General features: G+C 39.9%; 1 protein-coding gene and 1 pseudogene across 1 annotated transcript; both read right to left on the reverse strand.

Moving 5' to 3' along the window:
- Positions 1-529: 529 nt before the first annotated feature.
- LOC149022136 (aspartic proteinase CDR1 pseudogene) lies at positions 530-1,843 on the reverse strand (annotated as a pseudogene).
- Positions 1,844-15,289: 13,446 nt separating this feature from the next.
- On the reverse strand, positions 15,290-17,283 carry LOC149022137 (uncharacterized). The gene is made up of 2 exons (XM_089147553.1): positions 16,544-17,283; positions 15,290-16,427 (listed from the first exon to the last, which is right to left on the reverse strand). Exons 1-2 carry the CDS (start codon positions 17,281-17,283, stop codon positions 15,290-15,292), a joined length of 1,878 nt encoding a protein of 625 aa, XP_089003679.1.
- Positions 17,284-22,185: the final 4,902 nt, after the last annotated feature.

The raw sequence follows: 22,185 nt of genomic DNA on the forward strand, positions 1-22,185 counted from the left end.
TTGTACTCATAGCCATAGTTCGTTTATGGGATTTCCTTTTTGGGAATATCAAGAATATGATAGCCTGACTCCGTCGGGTATAGCCTATGCTTCCTTTGGAGCCTTGTTGAATCTTGACAAAGACCAGTGTTCGGGACAGGCCTAGGGTTTGTCCTTCTAAAGTCTCACTCAGTGAAAACCGATGCTTCGTCCTTCGGAAGTCTCACTCGGTGAAAACCGATGCTCCATCCTTCGGAAGTCTCACTCGGTAAAAACCGATGCTTCGTCTAAGGGTCTTAATCGGTATCACCCGAAGCCCCGCTTGAGTTGTCCTTCCCAAGTATTGCGTTCGGCCCAATCCTTCCGGAGAAGACCAAACATTTTCCCGTATTTATTTCTGGGTTAACTTTCCCTAGAAATTATAACGTTCCTTCGTATTTATTGAACCTGGTAAAATCTACGATGACAATTTAATTGTTTCATTCGGTAAAATCTCCGGGAAGCAACTGCACTAATATTATTTAGTAGAGAAACATAAGGATCTTCTTAATCATAAAATCTCCTGTTGTTTGGTGCAATCAGTTGGCTTGAAGGAGACCTTTCCACCTTTAATATCATAGCCAACCAAGAAGTTCACCTGAGCTATGTTACCAAATACGGCCAGACTACCACCACTAGGGGCTACCGCAAAACATACTATATCATCAGAAACCCTAAGAAACGTATTCACTGGGAACAACTTCACATCAGCACCAGCAAAATGTGCAGTGATTGGAACACCAATATCCTTTTTAGTATCATAGCATAACTTGAGCGGGCCATCAACCGGAGTAAGATCAATGGCATCCTTCACAGCAGCTTCAATCTCATCATAGAATTCTGTTGGTAACAGTGTTAATGTTGTTCCGGAATCTATTAGTATGTGAACCTCTCCATTCCCTTCTTTGTTCCGCCTCTTCACAGTTGCGTTCGATGAGATCTTCTTGTCTCCAACGCTAAGGCCTTCAAGGGTGACGAAATAGAATGCGGAAACCGACTTTGGCACTAATGGGGTTGAAACCACATTTTCTCCAGAAACCTCAGCTTTAGAACCAAAACTCAACTTACTTGTAGCATTTTCAGCTGAATTTGGCACCAAACAGTAGGAGAACTTGCCTTTAATTGATGAACCCAGTTGGGAGATCAATGAGAGAGCACCACGTCCAAGGCCTACCAGACCTGCAGCTTTTTCACCAAAGGTGCCATTGTTGTTATGTCCACAACCAAATGCCTTCTTTGGTAAGGAGACATACTTGCCAGAACTGGAACCCATAGTGAATGTTTCTGTGGCAAGATTGCCCATAGTGAAGGATTGATCACCATATTGATAAAAATATTTACAAGAACCCCGATGACAGTAACCTCCGTCTAGCTTTGCACAGAAACTTGAGTTACATGAAAGGTCCTTATAAGTTGAGGAACTCTTAGGATCAAATAAAGGGGCTGTTTGGTTGTAACACCCTTTACAAGGCTTGCATTGTGTCCATATAAGATCACTTCCAGTATCAGCTATGGCCATAATCTCCACTGGTGGAGTTCCAATGGAGATATTCATAAGATACGGACCATCGTCTGCAATCACAGTAGATGAAACTTCTTTTCGGCGAAGCCGTTCAAAATTATCAAGACGGGCTGCTGAGCGATGGAAAGCCTTCTGCAATCTCTGAAAAGGACTGTCTGAAGGATTGTAATATGGAGATTGCAATGAGTCACGATGGATGAGATCAATACTGAAACCATCACCACCATTTCTGGCATTGATGAGGGAGAGGCTAGAAAGACAGAAGAGCAAGAAGTATGAAACTAAGTTGAGAAAGGTTGCCATGGTTGAGAATGCGTTAGATCCGTGGGTGCTGAATCTAAAGATGGAGAATGGAAGGAGAAGCGGAACCATGCATGGAAGGTGAAGAGTGATATTGGGTGATCATTTATTAAAAGTTTTCGGGATTTTATAGTTTTCCTCAATTGCTCGGTTATTTGATTTATTTCCAAAAAATATTTAATTAAAATTAAAAAAAAAATCCATAAATGAGGGAATTGAATCCTATGTATCTAGTTATATGTAGTATTTGCTACCGACAGCCATTGGATTGGTATCATTAACCAAATAGACGAAATATATAAATATGGTTACGCTCAGATCGCCTGCCTGTCAAGGGGCAGGTAGGTGCTTCGTTGGCTATTTTCTACCACATAATAGGGATATAGGTTCACGTGAGACCCACTAAGGTCCTGTGTCCGGTTCAGTTTGTTAGCATTTAGAGGTAGACCTCACCCCTCACTTCTTCTGTGCGGTTGAAAAACATTTATCTATTCCCCTAAGGGGAGGTGATCTAGACCTTATATAAACAAAACAATAATTTGTTTCACATTAGATTTCGAGTTCACATCCTCTACCCACAAGAGTAGAGGATTGTGCTCCTTTCACATTACTCCAATTTGCCCAAGTCTTAAATATCTATTTGTGCCATTGGATGGATACATTCACATACTGATACCACTCGATCTAATATGATTAACTATAGATAACACTGTGCAAGATGCACGGCCATGCATTATATCTTTTACCTTACGAATGTACTCTTCTCTGTCACCATGTAAGAGTCCCTAATGTTGTTTAATTAGGTCCTTTCGTTTGCTCGTAACTGTTAATCAAAAGAATGCAACTGAGTTCAGTATGTTTTGCTTTGCTTTCATGAGATGACAATAAATTGATACCCAAATCAGTTCTAGAATTCAAATCAAAATCAAGGTGGAACCTACACGGGTTCGGTTTGATTATGGTTCTAATTCAGTTTAAATTTTGTTTTTTTTTGGGGTTGTTGCAACCAAATTTGACCCTTCGAGTAGATTGCAACAAAGCCTTGTAAGTTCTGTTTTAAAATTTGTTTCCGGAAACAAACGAGTAAGTGTAGGCCAACTTTGAGTGAACGGGCAACTACCTCCGACAAGTCAGATTAAAAAAAACAACACCTCCCAAGATTTGGGTTTTAAGAACTCCAAGTTAAGTAGCCAGAACTCCAAGTTAAGTAGCCAAAGAGCAATATGAAGTAAATGAGCATTACTTTTAAGTGAAGTAGGTGAGCTAGTAGAAGACTCAATGGCTTTATTAAACAGGTTTAGACCAATTTTTCTCTTTCAAATTTCTTGCACTTGTATGGTGATGCCCACCTATTAGCAAAGGGGCCTTGCCTTTTAGAATTTCAAAAACTTGGTGGCTTTTTCTGTCTTTTATGACTCAAGTTTTCCAACCAAGGCTTCTCTCTCAGTGTTCACTTTAATAAAATTTAATTATCATTGCCCAAAAAAATAGGTAAGGGGTATTTACAGTGTAACTTGACCATTGAGAGTAGTCAGATGATCCAACTGGCATGGATCTTCTCTCAGCTTGACATGTCAACCCTTGTAGGCATAAGTTTCGAGTAGACACAACGGGCCTTGTAACGTGTAGTGAACAATTGATGGGTATGCTGCCCGCACAGATATGGTGTCAATCAAAGTATTCTATGCCTGGAACGAGCTTGGGAATACCTAAGATGATTGGATTTTTCTCAAGCTTTATCCTTGTGTACAAGCACCTGGGATATATAGAGATGTGTTGAAGTCTAGGTCATTGGGAGAGATGCACGAGTGATTTGATTGCATTTTACGGAGCATCGACCTTCTTTGTAGTTCAATTGTTATTCCGAGGTCTAGGGTCAAGCCCTCCAAACTACTCCGGGTATGTCTAGTTGGAAGTTATGGACTTGATCAGGCCACCGATTGAGGATTGATCGAGGGTACTTGGTGCAAATTAGCACAACAGGGTGAAACATTTTAAATAGACTAAGCCTATCAAATAAGGCCGCTTTGTTGAGTTGGTTTTGGTCCCCTTGAGGGTAGTGTCTTCACTTCCAACATCATACAATAATAGGGAAAGGTGGGGTGAGGGAAAGAGATGTCACCTTGTTTGCTTTTAGAGGTGGGAGACCTATCTTCTTCTTCATCTTCTTCTTCTTTTTTTTTTTTTTTTTTTTTTTTTTTTTTTGGGGGTCTTCAATGGATCTCTCTCTAATTATGTGATGGAAAGTGTGGAGAAGTCTGAGAGGTGATTCCAATTCTATTTTGTCACTCACTCATATTCTAATGCGTGAGTCTCATTCATGGGGATGGACCTATCAAAAGAATAGAATTGATGCTAAAATAAATATTGAGTTTGGATCCTCTACCCTCGTATTGTGCTATCCTCGCACTTCATCATCACACATTTAGGAGGAGGCCTACCTCTGAGTACTAACAAAATAAACTATAAATGAACCTTCTCCTAAATATGTGGTGGAGATGTATAAGGGGAGCACAATCTTCTACCTTGTGGGTAGATGACCCTAACTCATAAAAATTCACCTAATTTGATAGTTTGGAACCTTGCAAGGTCTTTGGAAAGCTTCATCAAAGGGTTAGCAAGAAAAAAAGAGAGTTCTTTTGTTGGGTTTGCATGGAGAATGCTACAATGATCAATTAGTGGAGAATTTAGCAAGAAAAAAAGGGGCACTTCTACTTATATCAAAATATGGAAGATACTTTAAAATATGGTGAAGTAAATGAGCAAATGAATATCTCAATGCCATCAAAGGGTTGTTCAGTTGGTAATGATCAACACCTCTTAGTGAAGATACCATGGGTTTGGTTCTCTCTGGTGATAGATATAATAGTCCCTACCCCAAATAAAAGTCCACTAGTCCTTAAAAAGGCCAGAGAAAGAAAGGGGGAAAAAAAAGTATTTCACATTTATCAATTATTTTCTCCCATTTTCAATTTTGGGTAGTAGTTTCCTTCTTACTTATGTGTATAATGAATTACTTATATTATTATTTGCTTGACTTAGAAACAAGGTATAATTATTGTTGCCCATTGTACTTTGATTTTATTACTACTATATCCCCTGTATGTTTTAAAATTACTAATCCAACCTTTAACTTTGTTTACAGCTACTAATGCCCCAATCGTTAAGCTCCGTTAGTTTACTAATGATGTGGCATCTATATATTTTTTCAAAAATCCAAACATAACCCTGTAGTTATCTCTTCACTTATTTACCCTTTTGTCAAGTTATAATACTACCCTTAATTAAATATAGAAAAAAAAATTAACCTAAAATCCATTTTTTTCTCAAAAAGAAACTCCCAAATAAAGGAAAGACTTGATTTTTCTTCTCTAAAATGAAACCATCTAATAAAGGAAAGAAATGAATTTTATTTTCTAAAGAGAAACCACTAAATAAAAGAAAGATGTGATTAAATAAAAAAGAAAAATTTTTCAGAACAACAATTCCATTAAAGATGAACCCCACCTAAAAATCTATATAATTTTTATTTTTTAGTGCAACACTAAGACCTTCATTAACAAATATCACGCTGTAGCAGAGATCATTGTTGTTTTGTTCTTTTGTGTAAATTTCACGAATTACAACACACACAAATGGATATTCATTTCTTTTCTCCCAAATCATTGCTCCTATTGTTAAAACTTAAATTTAAATGGTGAAATAGTTCTTCTTTACCATGATGCATATTTTGATGGAGTTAAGGACGAAGAAGCAAGATCTCAAGAGGTAATTTATTATTTACAAACTTTTTGAATCGGATCTTTATCACATTTTAAATGGAGACGACTAGTACTTTTTCAAATTCAAAATTGATTCTAAAATATAAGTTTTTAAGGCTATAATTGGCATTCAATATAATTTGTATAAATGAGGGTAATGTCATCTTTTTAACTTCTTAATTTTAATGAAGTGCAAAATAGACATAACATTTTCAATGTTAACGGTCACTTAACATTGTTAAAAGTAAGGGGGACAATAATAATTTCATAAAAAAATGAGGTTTACTTTGTAATAAAATCAAAGTATAGGAGGCAATAGTAATTATACCAAGAACCAATTTTGAATGCAAAACATAAACAATGGTATTGCAATTTGTTTATCAAATTATAAAATTATCAAATATTTGCTTGTCCAAGACTCTAAACAAGTTGTTTAATTGATCAACTTGATAAACCAATTCTTTTTGGTGAAAACTATTTGTTAGCAGTCTTCCCTAAGAACAACGTTTAGAATCGTCTTTAGATGTTTTCATCAAGGAATGGTGATCTGAGCACAATTTTGTTGAACTTTTAAAAATGGTTGTTGAACAAATTGGCGTTTGGTAACTTATGTTCTTAAAAACAATTTCTATGATAAAAAAAATGCCATTAATACATCTATAAAATAAACCTTTTTTTTTTTTTTTTTGAAATTTAATATACTTAATCATGTATAATTTCTAAAATACACGAATTGGTTTATTACCTTTTTAGTAAATACATAGTAATAATATAGTATTGTGAATTGTTTAACTATTTCGTGTTTAGAATCAATGTTAGGTTTGAGAAGTAGGCTCGACTTAGCCCCACTCAACATGTTCAGAGCCAAATTACAATATTTAGGGTCAAGGTTAGGGTCCAAATTTTAAAGAACTGGCCCAAAGCAACATTTTTCAATTCTACTAGTAACAAATTAGTAACTATTCTACATTGATAATGTTTACTATCTATTGAAGTTGGGATCATACTGGAGTAAAGGATCAACAACTTTGGTGGAGTGAAAATCCTGGATTTTTGCTATTTCAAGTTCTCATCTTCCATTTCCCTTAATTCCACTCTAGGAACATGATCCATATGAAACATGGCTATTGGAATCCAACTATCACTTGTAAATCGTAAAAAATCTCTACAAATAACATAAATCTAAATTATATCTCACATATTAACATCTACTTTTCCCCACCTATGGCTAAAATAAATCTTGTCCATTTTTAACTCTAGATCCTTTACTCACATGGAGAGAAAATTCTCGAAAAGTTTAAATACAAGACCTACTTGGTTTTACTATCTCTTCATATGGGTGGAGGATCTAGAGTCTATAAGAGACTGCAACCATTGTGCTAGAAGCATATCCACAAGACATATCTCATGATTAAGTAGAGTCCACTAGTATTGCATTTTCAATAGAAGCTCTGCTTGAATTCTCTTCAAGCTTGAATGACTTCTCTTGGTCTAAACTTTTCTTTTCAGGTTCTCCTTATACCTGGTCTAAACGTCAGAGCCCCACCCCTCCCAAAAAAAAAAAAATTACATCAGGAAGATTGGACAAAGTTTTTCTAGATCCAGAATTCTAATAATTTTTTCCTAATGCTAAACTTATTATGTGAAATTCCCTATGATCCTAACTCGGAAATCCATATTATAGGTCTGAGAACTCCGAGCGCGAGTAGAAGACACCTGTGGGCCATCCAAATAGAGACCATTGGGTTAGAACTTAAACTAATGGAAGTGGATGGTGATGATGATGAAGCTAGAGAGTTGTTGAGTCAGAAGAGGATCTCACTAGAAAGCTGACGGATATGGAAAGTGGACCAAGCGTTCATTGACGACACTTTTGGAAGGTCTCAGATATCAAGTAAGACCCCCCAAGTGTGGGTTAGTGTTGAAGAAGAGCCAATGGATGAACCACCCTCGAAACTGCTCCTGGAGCAATTCTAGGAGTATGGGTCTCCCAGGGCGACCCATATTGGTTACTGTGGATGAAAAATGGATGTTTTGGTATTTTGGCATTTCAGACCCCCTATTTAATGATTTCTTCGACTTAAAACGTGTTATTTCACTCCTAAGACATTAGAGAATATCAGAGAATGTCAAAGAGTATGTTGCAAAGAGAGAGAATATTGCGGAGATCGTTCGGAGAGCTTTCTATGCGCCAAGGTTTTTGAGGTTAGTTCACTTCTCCTTTTGCCTAGTTTATCTCCATTTGATTCTTCGTTGTTAGTGGATCCTTGTGGAGAGATCCTTAATTCAAAGAGACCTAAACCCTATCTTTATTTTAGAGTGATTCCCCAATTACTCTATTCTATCTTTTTCTTTTAGGACAGATTTCAGAAAAGACTTATTTGTGATTTGTTAGGTTTTTGATTTGATTTTAGTTTGTGAATGCTTGCTGTTGATAGATCTTGTTGTTAGGTAATCTTAGAACTTCGCTTTCATTTTGGAAGAAGAACCCAATCCTGAAGTCGTCTAAGTGTTGGATCAGATTCTGTTCGTAGACCCATGTTGATAGACCCATGGGGGGTGGGTACTGTTCAAGTGACCATACCCCCCTGGGTCAATTGATCAAGGCCTCCCCAAGAGACCCATACTGTTACTATTTAAGAGACCTATACCTGACAAGATTGGTCTTTGTTTCAATTTTTGACCTAGGACTTCTAGGGTTGTTTCTAACTTTTAGCTCCATTTAAATAGGATTATTTAGGACATGTTAGACCACCTTTTGATTCCTTTGAAGAAGTTCAACTTGCTTGCAAGTTGAGGACATTAATATATTTGTGCTTATCTTTAATTCATAGTTTGATGTTAGACTTGTATATTGAACTATATGCTACTGTTTAGAGACTTTTTTGTTCATTTAATGTTCTAAAATTGTAGAATCATGTTTGCTTACTGATGTTTGTTTACTGAATTGTAAGTGTTATTGTTTGATTAGAATAAGAGTGGACTTGATCTGGGGTTGTGGATTAACCATTACCCTAGGAGCATTAGAAGGAACATATAGAATATGTGACATGGTTAGGTACATCATCACTGATGCCTCCAGCACTATCATGATTATTGGATGACATACCTAGGAAGTCTAGAATTGTATGGCTAGGTTCCCTGCGTACTATTACCCTTTCGGTAGGGGAATTGAAGCCGGATGACCCGTGACGATGGTGACGTGACTCTGTTTCATCCGACAGTGGTAACCAGTTCGTGCGGAGACTCAGTGGTCCACTATTGTTCATGTAATGGTAGGGTTGGGCTCATGGACGTCCAAGGATTGGACTGGGTGTCGTGAGGAGTCATGAGAGCATTCTGCCCCAACAATAAGTGGATGACCATAGGGTTAGGGAGTGGAGTCCAACGGCGGTAGCCAGTCCATGAGGATTCTCATTCCTAGCTTGCGATGTATATGGAACTGAGTTGGTTGGTGCCATAGGGGAAGTATCTAGAATTCATGTAGTGTGTTAACAGTATGATTTGCATTGGATTAGAAACCCTGACATGCGCCAATACTCATTGCTAGTGGTCGTGGTAAGAGAGTGTTGACTTAATCCCCAACCATGGATGCCTAGTGTGGACTTTACCCCTTTACCCAGGATCCCAACAGAGGTAGCTAGTCCGTGAGGGATCAGAGTGACTAGACCTACCCAGAGGAGGGCTGGTGTTATATCTTAAAGTATCTCAGCCGTCTAGAGACTTGCATAGTTAGATTTTAGTAGCATTCATACTATTGCATATCATTCACATCATATATGCGTTGCTGATTGTGTTGACATATGGATGAGAAATGTGTTATCTTTACTGAGTTCGTCAGAAATTCCTTTTCCTTGTATATATTATATAATTTGTACAGATGGTTGCACAACGACGGAAGTTGGAGTGGATCCTTATGAAAGACCCCTCATGTATGAAGAAGATGTGGCACCGTCAGTGGGAGATGGATATAGCTTGTGCGGGAGCTCCTGCGGATGCATGGAGTGTGCTTATAGCACCCATTGATGGATGGAGGAGACAGATTGTCCGTCATTTTTTTGATCCTTTAGAGAAAAACTGGAGAATGCCCTTCCTTGCTAAGCATGAATTTCAGTTTTTAGCTTTAGAGAAAGAAACTGGAAAGAAGATAATTTAGTTTATTTTTGTTTGCTTCCGTTGAACTCATTATTCTTTTTGAACATTGATTCTTTCCTTTATCATTTTATTGGAGTATTTGGACTCATGTAATCCTTTTATTAATTATTTAACTTGTTCTTGCTCTTGATTTATCTATACTTGCATCTATTATTATTGATGGGTAAGATCGTGGATCCTGTGATGGATTGCACCCATGGGTTGTTGGGCGGGTAACCGAGACCGACGGGTGGGGTGTGACACTCAAGCTCTGAAATTAAAGAAATCACTTGTTTTGCCTTTCACCCTTATTCTACCCTTGAAGAACATACCAAGGTGTTAATCAAGCTTGAGGTGATTGTGGTATGTTAATCAAGCTTGAGGTGATTGAAGGGTTTTGTTGGAAGGTCATTGGTGGTGCATATTACTAGTGTAAGGGTGCTCTTGCCCTATAACAAAGAGTGTAAGGGTTTGATTCTCTACCTATCATATTCAGAGATAATCACTAGTGAAATTTTTTCTCAATGCCAAGAGAGGAGTAGACATAGACTTGTAAAGTCGAACCACTATAAAATCCTTGTGTTGTGGATTGTGTGTTTGCAAATTTGTTTAAGTTCAATTTATTTTTGCTCAATTATATTTAGATTTGCATACTTACCTTGTTTTTGCAATTAAGCCAAATAATTGGGTAAATCCACTAGTTGTAACCTATTCACCCCCATCTAGGTTGCCTTAACATTTGGTTTGTTGGTTTTAGGGGGTTTAGGTAGGAGTATCTTTTCTTGATAGTTACAGAAGCATTGTCAAGACTCTTTGTGGAATATAGACAATGTAATTGCTTTAATGGTACCAAGATTTCCTATTCTTCCCTTGAAATTTCTCATTTGTTTTTCGCTGATGATTCCTTTGTGTTTTGTTAGACATCTAAGGATGATGTATTGACCATTAAATTTCTAATTGAGCTTTTTTTAGACTTCATAGGACAAGTAATCAATTTGGACAAGAGTCAAGCTTACTTTAGTGGGAATGTTTTGAATTTTGATAAAAGAATGTATCTTGATCTGTTAGGGGATAAAGAAATGAGCAAGAATTCTTTGTACTTGGGAACCCCTCTATTTCACTCTAGGGATAAATCAAAGGATTTGAATGTTTTGTTGGATAAAAAACATGGAATGTTGGCTTCTTGGAAAGCTAAACTTCTCTCGTTGCGGATCATAGTGTTTTTATCTAATCTTGCCATTCTATCCCTCTCAATCATTTATATATATATATATATATATATATATATATATATATATATATATATATATATATATATACACACACACACACATACATACTTGACGCTCATCTCTTAAGACACTTGCTGCCTTCCCCAAAAGTTGGGAGATTTGAGGTTTAGAAGAATGAAAGATTTTAATTATGCCTTACTGTTAATGCAAGGATTAAGATTTCTCACCAACCCTGACTCTCTTTGGGTGAAGAGTCTTAAAATTAAATATTTTCTTGAATCATCTGTGTTTGTTCCAATGGTTATGAGTAAGAATGGTTCAGGAAAAGATAAGTGTTTTGGTTTTCCACATCCTTAGTTTTGTGCTTCATCATGGTGGTGGCTACGAATGGCCGCTCACCGCGATCCGACGATTGAAGGTGTCGTTTCTTATGCTACAGATAGTGAGGGGGAGTTTTTTTTTTTTTTTTTTTTGGGGGGGGGGGGGTTTGTCCATGGAAGGGGGTTGCTTGAGCCAATTCAAGCAGGGAAGTTTACTAGTGTGAGTATTCTACAAGATAATTATGAATCAATACAATTATTCATATTCACCTTGATCGGGCAATTTGACTTTAGGAAAGCCGACATGGATGTTGTGAGGAATTAGAAATTATATGCTTAGGTGAGTTTGCATCCCATTTATAGAGGTTTTGTTATTTTTCAATTTGGTTTTGAGAAGTGCATGTCTGAAGTATGGAGACGCTTGTCGGATTGCTTTGCAAGTGGTTTGGTTTCAACATTTGAGGCAAGATTTTAATGTGAATACAGCCCAACCATCCACTAAATTAGTTTGGATTTGTTTCCTAGATCTTCCTTTGAAGTATTGGCATGTCCTAGTACTTTTTTTAATAGCCAAAGCAATGGGGCATTCTGTCGCCCTTGACGACTGATAAGGAAAGAATAAATAAACTTAAACCAGTCCGGTTTAAGCCTAGTACGACCAGATCGGAATCAAACCAGTTCGGTTTGAGCCTAGTCCGACCAGCTCGGATCACGTTAGACCGACCAAGTCAAGGTCGGTCGAATAAGTACAAAGCTGAATAACAAGGTAAATCTGAATAAGATTCTAGCCAAAGAAACAGTATTCAGTCACGACTCAACTACTTATGTTTGAGTAGGACTCAATGACTAAGAGTCAGATCACAACCTAACTAAGGTTTGAGTCACACTCAAACTCATACATAGAAAATCTATAAAAAGGTAAGGGAGCACAAGAGAAAGGTACGCTGAATAGAACCATGACTATTCAAATTATTATTGTTCATTACTTTCTTGTCTTCCTCAATCGGATTCCTAACTAGATCGTCAGAGGTGAAAACTCGACCTCCACAGTCGAGCTCATTCTTGCAGGTTCATCCGGCTGATGGGACGAACAAAATTGTGCAGCAACAATTGGTGTCGTCTGTGGGAACCTTGATCAAAAAGCCATCGTATAAATCAGATCAGGAATCCTGAATCAACTCATTGAATAATGATAGGCAAGTTCGCTTGTTAGGTAATCTTGCCTTTAATTCCCTTTAGGGTAATTCAACCATAAGGTCTTTCAAACATTCGCTCTTCTCTTCAATTAAAATAATTATTACTTTTTATGGAGTTTGAGGAGTTATTCATGGAAGAAATTTTAGTGATACGTTATTCTCGAATCAAGATTGCAAAACCAATTTATTGAAATTTGGTGGGAATGCACATGGATTTTTGAGAATCGACCACTAGCTACAATAAGTGCGTTGAGTTTTGTGAAATCACATTACCGAGCACAGAAGTCATAGTTGATTCATTCAATTTGCATGTTCAAATGTCATTATTATAATGACTAATCTATTGTTTATGTACCGTCACACAAAGAGAACAGATGGCAGATTTACTATGAATCACTATTCCTTATTTTGCTTTTGAAAAAGAACGGTACATATTGAGAATTCAGATTTTCAATGAATTAAGTATTCATTAGTTTTTGTCATTTTGTGTTGTGACCTTCAGAAATTGAAATATTGAAAAGGAAGGTTGAGAACAGAAGAGAGCCTTAGAGAGAGAGGAAAACAGGGGATTGAGGAAATAACATTTTTCATTACCTTTTAGGGTTCCGCTTACCAGCTTTATAGAGCTCCTTACCACCGTTAGACATAGGGATCGAAATTGATCCGACAATCATTGCGATGAAACCAAACACAAAACCAAACACAGAAAAAGCAAAAGCAATTGAGTAACAAACAAACGGGGGTTTGTTCAAGCGATAGAGATATTCCTTTATTCTCAATGAGCATAACTCTCCAGGTATGCTGGCTTCTTTCCCCTTCTATCAGACCGTTGTGGAAGCTCGAATTATGGTCCTCTTCAGCCCCAACTTGTCTTTGTGTGCTGACCTGTCCTTGTCCGATGGCACTCCCACTGTGTTCATATCATTGCCCCCTCCTAATGCAGCAACCTTGCCCTCAAGGTTGAAATTTGGGAAGCACCTCTGCAATTCTCTAAGGTCTACCCAGGATGTATCTTCAAGAGGCATGTTTTCCCATTGCACTAACACTTGGGTAACATCATGGCCACGGCGGATAACACTACGGCTTTGTATAATGACCAAGGGCTTCGGCTCCATTGACGAGGGAAAGGGTGCTGGCTGAGGTTCAGGGGTTGTTCCAAAGTGCTGTTTAAGTAAGGACACATGAAAAACAGGGTGGATATGAGACTCAGCTGGCAAAGCTAGACGATAGGCAACCTTTCCGATCCGCTCTTCCACCTGAAATCGCCCAAAAAAAAACGTTTGGACAACTTCTGATTAAGTCGCTGCGCTACTGAGCCTTGCCTATATGGCTGTAATTTGACATATACCCAGTCCCCTACTGAGAATTCTCTATCAATTCGCTTTGTGTCTGCATAAGTCTTCATTCTAGCTTGGGCACGAGCTAGATTATTCTTTAGTGCTGCCAATGCTTGATCACGGCTGAGAAGTTCTTCTTCAACTGCTGCATTAGAAGTTTTCTGAGATAAATAACGCACCAAGGTAGGAGGAGGCCGCCCATAGACTACTTGAAATGGAGTAGTGCCTGCTGCAGTGTGGTAAGATGTGTTATAACAATACTCTGCCCATGCCAAGTATTTAGTCCACTGCTTCGGTTTGTCAAATACAAAACTTCTAAGATACATCTCAAGACACCTGTTGAGTACTTCGGTCTGCCCTTTTGATTGAGGGTGATATGCAGTGCTGAAGGCCAAAGCCGTGCCCTGTAACTTGTGCAAATCTCTCCAAAAATTGCTAAGGAAGAGAGGGTCTCTGTCCGAGATAATTACCTTTGGTATGCCATGCAATTTAACAATATCAACAATGAAAATTTCAGCAACCTTGAGACTGGTCACTCCATGAGGAAGAGGACTAAAGTGAGCATACTTTGAAAGTCTATCCACCACCACCATGATGGCCTCCTTCCCATTTGAACTCGGTAGCCCCGTGATGAAATCCATAGAGATTTCCTCCCAAATTTGTTGAGGAATTGGTAGGGGTTGAAGTAACACTGCTGGCCGAGTATGGAGATACTTGGTTTGCTAACATATGTTGCATTGTTCAACATATTTCTTGACTTCCTTGCGCATTCCGGTCCATGTGAGATTTGCTCCTATGCGCTTAAGTGTTCTCAAATACCCTGAATGCCCACCAACTTGACTGCTATGGAATTCATCCAGGAAAAACTGCCAAAATTTTGAATCTGCTGGTAATACTAATCGTTGCTTGTGAAACAGCAAGCCATTATCATATCGATAACCTGGAAATTTTTGAGGATCACTCTCCAATTCCTTAAGTATTCCTTGCAGCTCTAATGAATTTGCCACCTCCGTTTGCAAGTCTATAAGAAATTCGGGTGTAGGAGTGGTGATGGAAACCGACATGGTTGCCAAAATTACCTCAGGGCTTCGAGCTAGAGCATCAGCTGCTTGATTCTCCTTCCCAGGTTTGTAGATTATATCAAAATCAAACCCTAGCAATTTTGCTAGCCATTCTTGCTGATCCGGGGTTTGAATTACCTGTGATGTCAATTCCTTTAAACTTCTTTGATCTGTCAAGACATAAAACTTTTTGCCCAAGAGGTACTGCCGCCATCGAGCTATAGCCATGGTGATTGCAAGCATTTCCCGATTATAAGTGGAGGTTGCTTGAGCCCTAGGGGATAATTTTCTACTGAAGTAGGCGATAGGATGACCTTCACGCGACAATACAGCTCCCACCCCTGTCCCTGATGCATCTGTTTCCACCATGAAAGGTTTACCAAAATCAGGTAATGCCAACACCGGTGCTCAAGTTAAGCGTTGCTGTAACGCATGGAATGCTTTTTCTGCATCTTCACTCCATTGAAACTCTCCTTTTTTGAGCAAATTTGAGAGTGGTGTTGCAACCTGTGCATACCCCTTCACGAACCTCTTGTAATAGCCGGTTAGCCCTAGGAAACCTCGGACCTCCTTGGTGTTTCTTGGAATGGGCCACTCTAAGACTGCTTGTATTTTATGCTGGTCCACTTCCAGCCCTCGGCCTAATACAACATGGCCTAGATACTCCACTTCCTTTTGCCCAAAAAAACATTTACCTTTCTTTGCATAAAGGTAATGGGCCTTGAGTAAGTCCAACACAATTTTTAGGTGCTCTAGATGCGAAGCCCAAGTAGGGCTATAAATTAGTAGGTCATCAAAAAACACCAATATAAATTTCCTTAAATGGGCCTTGAAGACTGAGTTCATCATGGCTTGGAATGTACTAGGAGCATTAGTGAGCCCAAAAGGCATCACAAGGAACTCATAATGCCCTTCATGCGTCCTAAAGGCTGTCTTTGGCACATCCTCAACCCGTACCCGAACTTGGTGATATCCGGACCGTAGATCCAGCTTTGAAAAGAAGCGGGCTCCATGCAACTCATCAAAGAGTTCATCAATTGTGGGTATAGGGAAGCGATCCTTGATCGTAATGGCATTTAGGGCCCTATAATCCACACAAAATCTCCATGTTCTGTCCTTTTTTTTTAACAAGTAGTACGGGAGATGAAACGGACTCACACTTGGACGAATTACACCACTAGCCAACATCGACTCAACTTGTCTTTCAATTTCTCCTTTTTGAAAATGTGGATAGCGATAGGGGCGCACATTCACCGGGTTGGATCCGGGCATGAGATGGATCGCATGATCCTGCTCTCGCCGAGGGGGAAGGCCGATGGGTTCTTCAAACATGGGTTTATACTGCTCTAGTGAAAAAAGCAATTCTAGGTCCTCAACATTTTGTGGGCCACTGATGTTCCAATCCAGGTCTAATTTGTAAAGACACACATAGGCTTGGGCTTCAGTCACTCTTTTTACTGCATGAAAGTCTACTTGGGCCGGCCCATGTTGGGCTTCACCAACCCATGTGACTTCTTGGCCCTTAGTCCCAAATTGTAATGTGAGCCTACCATAGTCAAATATTATTGGCCCAAGAGTTGAAAGCCATTGCACACCCAGTATTACATCGGCCCCAAAAACAGGTAAAGTGTATGCATCAATATATATAGAGTAATTCTGTACTTCCGAATCAAGCCTTCACAGAGAAGTTCATTGCCATCTCCGACCAAGACCTTCATAGAATTCGTCGGCTCCACCGTTAATCCAAGATGCTGAGCTATTTTTCCCTGAACAAAATTATGTGTACTCCCTCCGTCCACCAGCACTTGTACTAATTGGCCATTGATGTCTCCTGTGAATCTCAAGGTTGTAGTTGAATGTGTTCCCACTAGAGAATGGAATGATAGCTCTGTTGTAATTACTTCCTCTACGCTTGGGTCCATCACTTCTTCTACGGTTGCCGATGAGCTTCCCTCGTCCGGTGGTTCTCCTCCCCCAAACTCCAGCAATAACAATTGCCGATGCTTGCATTTATGACCTGGAGTGTACTTCTCTTCACAATTGAAGCACAAGCCCTTCTCCCTCCTCTGTTGCATTTCTATGGGCGTCAAACATTTAACTGGAGGTGATGTCGATGACGGTAATGTCAGCGGCTTGTTGAATGGTGTTGGAAGTAAGGGTGGTCGGGATGATATGGGAAGAGCACTAATGGGGCCTCGCCTCTGCTCCAGAAGTTTGCTCTCGATTAGACGAGCCATACCTACTGCCGTTGCCATATCTGTCGGACAAGATGCTAATACTTCATGGCGAATCTCCGATTTGAGTCCTAAGATAAAGAAACTATTTAAGAACGAAGGGGGTAATTCAAAGATTCGGTTGGCTAATGCTTCAAACCGAGCCTGGTAATCATTCACCGTCGTCATCTACATCAGCTTGGCGATGGATCCTTGCGGGTCATCGAATGGCGATGGTCCAAACCATGACACTACTGCTCTAGCAAATGCATCCCAGGTAGGAATCATCCCAGCCTTCTTGACGCAACGAAACCACTGGAGTGCCTCTCCATCCATGTCGAATTGTGTAACCAGCAATTTCTGGTCATTCCTTGTAGAATGGTATTCAAAAAAACCTTCAGCCTTGAACAACCATCCATCGGGGTCAGTACCGTCAAACCGAGGGAACTCCACCTTCACCGATCGTGCCTGAATGTTGCCGAATGTGACTGAGGAAGATGAGGTTGGATCCTGGGCAGTGGACGCCACCGGAGTTACAGCCATGGTAGTTGCAGTAGGAGAAGGAGATGGTGGTTGGGGTTGCCTCATGTAGTTATCCAACCGACCGGCAAGTGTTTCAAGCTCCATCGCAACTGCTGTAAGAGCATTCTTCTGTTCGTCCATTGACGTTTTTTGCTCTCCTACAGATCTCTGTATTTCCGCTAAAGTTTCTCCCTGAGTGGCTGTGGTGCTGTTCAAACCCTTAACCGCCTCATCTAATTGTCTCATGCGAGTATTCTCCGCCATTCTCGGGTTCCGGCAGGTCGGACCAGTTTTTCTGAAATATAGAAAAGGAAGGTTGAGAACAGAAGAGAGCCTTAGAGAGAGAGAGGAAAACAGGGGATTGAGGAAATAACATTTTTCATTACCTTTTAGGGTTCCGCTTACCAGCTTTATACAGCTCCTTACCACCGTTAGACATAGGGATCGAAATTGATCCGACAATCATTGCGATGAAACCAAACACAAAACCAAACACAGAAAAAGCAAAAGCAATTGAGTAACAAACAGCAGGGGTTTGTTCAGCAGTAGATATTCCTTTATTCTCAATGAGCATAACTCTCCAGGTATGCTGGCTTCTTTCCCCTTCTATCAGACCGTCGTGGAAGCTCAGAATTATGGTCCTCTTCAGCCCCAACTTGTCTTTGTGTGCTGACCTGTCCTTGTCCAGATGGCACTCCCACTGTGTTCATATCATTTTGCCAAAGAATCACTGACTCTCATATTAACGTATTTGAATGGGAGTCATATATGATAAGCATTTTTATTTTTGTCTTTCACAATAAAGTGATTTACAAACTTTGCAAACTGCAAAATATGATTATGCACATCCAGATTTTATCTCCCCTGAAAGCGGGATGAGGAGGTGGAGCTCAAAGATTTCTCTCCTAAAACAACACGTGCACATTAACCAAATCATCAGGTGAAGGAGTTCCGTCAAAAGCACGACGAGCTTCATTCAGCTTTCCGCATGGAAAGTAGTTTGCGATCACCGAGTTCCAAACTGAATGTTTTGCTGAGTTCATGAGAGTCATGGAATCAACCATGAAAACGATCCTCTACAGAGCCGGGCACGGCCTCAATTCTTCTACCAAGGATACAGAAGAAACGAAAAGCAAAAATAACTCAAACTCAAATAGAAAAAGATATATCAATTGGTAGCCGCTGGTGTACCGTTTTCAAAAGAAAATGCAGAACACAAGGTGTTAATGGAAATCTCCACATGTTCGAATTCAAGAGAACAGGGAAAGGTAAGCCATGAAGAATGATGGTACCAATTTCCAGCAAACTCAGTGCCTAAGATCACCAACGTTATTGTCAAGGTCACTGCGGCAGCCAAAGCAGAAACAAGATTGGTCAAATGGCATGCAATATGGCTCCATGCTTGCTCATGCCCAGTGAGCCACCCCAAAAAAAAAAAGAAAAAGAAGTAGATTATCGGTGTCGCCATCGAGGTCGCTGCAACAATACAAGAGTTTCTTTTGATTCACACGATTTACTTACAAAAGCCTTTTAGAAAGCGGAATTATATCATGATCTCTCTTTCCTTGCAGTTGCTCTGACAAATATTTTTCAGTCTTTATTTCACTGATCATCAATGCAATATCTTTCTCACATTCAATTGATCCGACAACATTTGGGACAATACCAGTATGTGCAAGCTCTGATATCCAGTCGCAGTGGATTGGTTGAGATTTATCTTCCTACCACCACACTGCCAGGATACAAGCTCTGAAGTTGCTTATTCAAAGAGTTCTCAGAAATCCCAGCTCGACAACATTCATGTACAGAAGCCAACCCGGAAGAAGTTACGGGACGTTAACAATCAACACAAATGGATGGATAGTCGCGTATCGTAGGCGTAGCTTTACAAAGTCTGATATGCTGGGCATGGAGTAGAGGAGATTAAGCCTAGACCCTCGTGCTCTTCAGCAAGGTAGCGGAGCGGTAACGAAATTGTTACTGAAAGCCGACAAGCTGAATCAATGAAGAAAAAGAAGAAAAATGGCGAAAGGGGAGGCTTTTGGTTCGCTGTTTCAACTTCTCAGAGAAAGCGGCAAGGCTGCTATTAACAGGTCTCACAAGCAACCCTTCTGTCAAGGGTCCTACTCAACTCAAATTTGCAAGACGTTCAACCACGCATCTAAACCTCAGCGAGTTCGAACTTGAGACCACCGAATTCAGCTTGAGCCATTTCTTTAATCTGGGAATTGCGACTTGATAAGGTCCTCTCGACGAGAAAAGCCGCGGCTGAAGATCGCGAGGAAACGACTTCAGATCTGAAACTCTGCTTGACTCATTGTCGCGTGATGGCCCCAGAAACACTTGTTGGCACTCCCATCTCACCGAAATCAAGAGAGAGGACGACAAGTCACATAGGAGCACTTCAACATCTACAATATAGTCAGTCGTGCTGCCTTGACATTTATAAGAGCCGCCAGCAATGATGCCTTTGAGGGTTATCAAGTTAATGCTACTGCTCCTTTCTTTCTTTGTCAGCCGATTGATCTCCACCACCGGACCAACCAAGGAAAATTATTCCTTTTGAACGGACCCCATGATGTCCTCCTGACTTCGGTCAACTTCAGTTTGGAGACATTGAGATCATTGATCGAGAGCCTGGTGGAGCGATCGGATGGGCAAGGCCTCTTGCTGAGAACCACACCATGTAGTGGGGTTGGAATGCGTATGGGACTGGCTGAAAGATATTTAGCAGTAGTCATGATCCACTCCTTCCCACGCCAGGTTTGCTTGCTTGATAAGGCGATGCTCTACAGAGTTTGCAACTCACCGGACTGACACTTGTTGATGATCCATGGATGTGCACCTGGCATTAAAACGTGTCTTCTCAGACTCCACCGTCTTCACAGACTCCACCGTCTTCACTTCAAAATGCATCACTATAGCTATGTCCATCAATGCCCTCCTGCAGCTATAATATGGCAGTGATCAGAGTCTTATTGCTGTTGCTCTGAGTTCAGATTCGGTTGCAAAGAGAAGAAAGAGCAACTTAGCTGGATGAAGCATAAAAACTCAAAAAATACTTGACCTATCATGCTCGGGGGAGTAAAAAGAGATAAACATCTCACATCTCAACCTCCTCGTACATAGAGCATAAAAGGCTTGAAAAGTGATAAGTAGCCATGCTAGACGAAAGAGGTCTAGATATACAAGTCTAAAAGACTATTATACTAGAAACCTATGAGTCGACCACAATCACTCTACTCGACTAACATTGGAAGGACGCTGCTCGACCAGATCAATAACTCTACTCGACCAGCATCAGGCAGAAAGACCTAAGTCTCTAAGGCAGATAAGACCTGAAACTCTCAGGCAGAAAGACCTAAGATTTATTCTTAGGCAAAAAAGACCTAAAATTCCTTAGGCACAAAAACTTCGAAGATTGTTTCATCATACTCAAAGTTATCATGCCCGAGGGGTAGTAGGTTATGACCGAGCAATTGTTGACGAACAATTACTTGGACTTATGACCGAACAAACCCTACCGAACAACATGGCTTGAATGATGAACATAAAAGACAACGAGCATTGAAAATTACTTCACGTGTTCGGTATCAACAAAGACAGGTTGGATTCTTCACAACCGCCTACCAAGCAACATACTAGCAATCGTATGGAAGGATGCCATGAATGACCGATACACATTACTTCAGTATACCGAACAAAGATACTTGAAGAGAAAGGATGATAAACAGGCACAACATATGACTGAACAAAGATATTTATTTACTTCAAATTCACATTGTGTTCGGAGAATAACCGAACACAAGGTGTAAGACCTAAAGGCTTCCAGAAAATGTGTAAGACCTAAGGGCTTCCAGAAAAGGTGTAAGACCTAAGGGCTTCCAGAAGAAAGTGAAAGACCTAAGGGCTTCCAGAAGAAAGTGAATGGGAAAAGCCCTAAGTCACTTAGGCCACTGACCTACTAAGGTCGAGAAGAAAAGCCCTAAGTCACTTAGGCCACCGACCTACTAAGGTCGAGAAGAAAAGTCCCTAAGTCACTTAGGCACAAAAAACCCTAAGCAACTTAGGCACAAAAAGACCTAAGTCACTTAGGCACAAAAGCCCTAAGTCAACTTAGGCACAAAAATCCCTAAGCAACTTAGGCACAAAAAGACCTAAGTCACTTAGGCCACCAACCTACTAAGGTCGGGAAGAAAAGCCCTAAGCAACTTAGGCACAAAAAGCCCTAAAATCCTTAGGCAGGAAAACCGACCTACTAAGGTCGGGAAAGAAAGACCTAAGATAAAGTCAACAAAAACTGATCTACCCAGGTTCGGGAAAAAGCCTTGAATCTATTAGGCACCAAAAAGATTTAACTCTTTATCAAGTATACAAACAACCAAGCTGTTATGTTCGAAAAGGCAAAAGCATTGATCAAATTGAGAAATCTTAAATAAACTGCTTCATTCTGAACAAGCAGAGATTACAAATTGAGAAAGGCATAAATGACGAGTAGAGTCAAAAAGAAAGAAAAAAGGAAAACATACTCAGAATACAGCACGAATGCAAAAATAAAAACCAACAAAA

The sequence above is a fragment of the Hakea prostrata genome, chromosome 3 (assembly GCF_041222555.1).
Source record: "Hakea prostrata isolate BN-2017 chromosome 3, UWA_Hpros_2, whole genome shotgun sequence".
Taxonomy (NCBI): Eukaryota; Viridiplantae; Streptophyta; class Magnoliopsida; order Proteales; family Proteaceae; genus Hakea; species Hakea prostrata.

Excerpts from the sequence above, each read along its gene's own strand:
- LOC149022137 (XM_089147553.1), bottom strand. The coding sequence starts at position 17,283 with ATGACGACGGTGAATGATTACCAGGCTCGGTTTGAAGCATTAGCCAAC. Across the intron at positions 16,428-16,543 it reads TGTGAAGGCTTGATTCGGAA|GCTCACATTACAATTTGGGA; the intron begins GTACAGAATTAC and ends TGACTATGGTAG.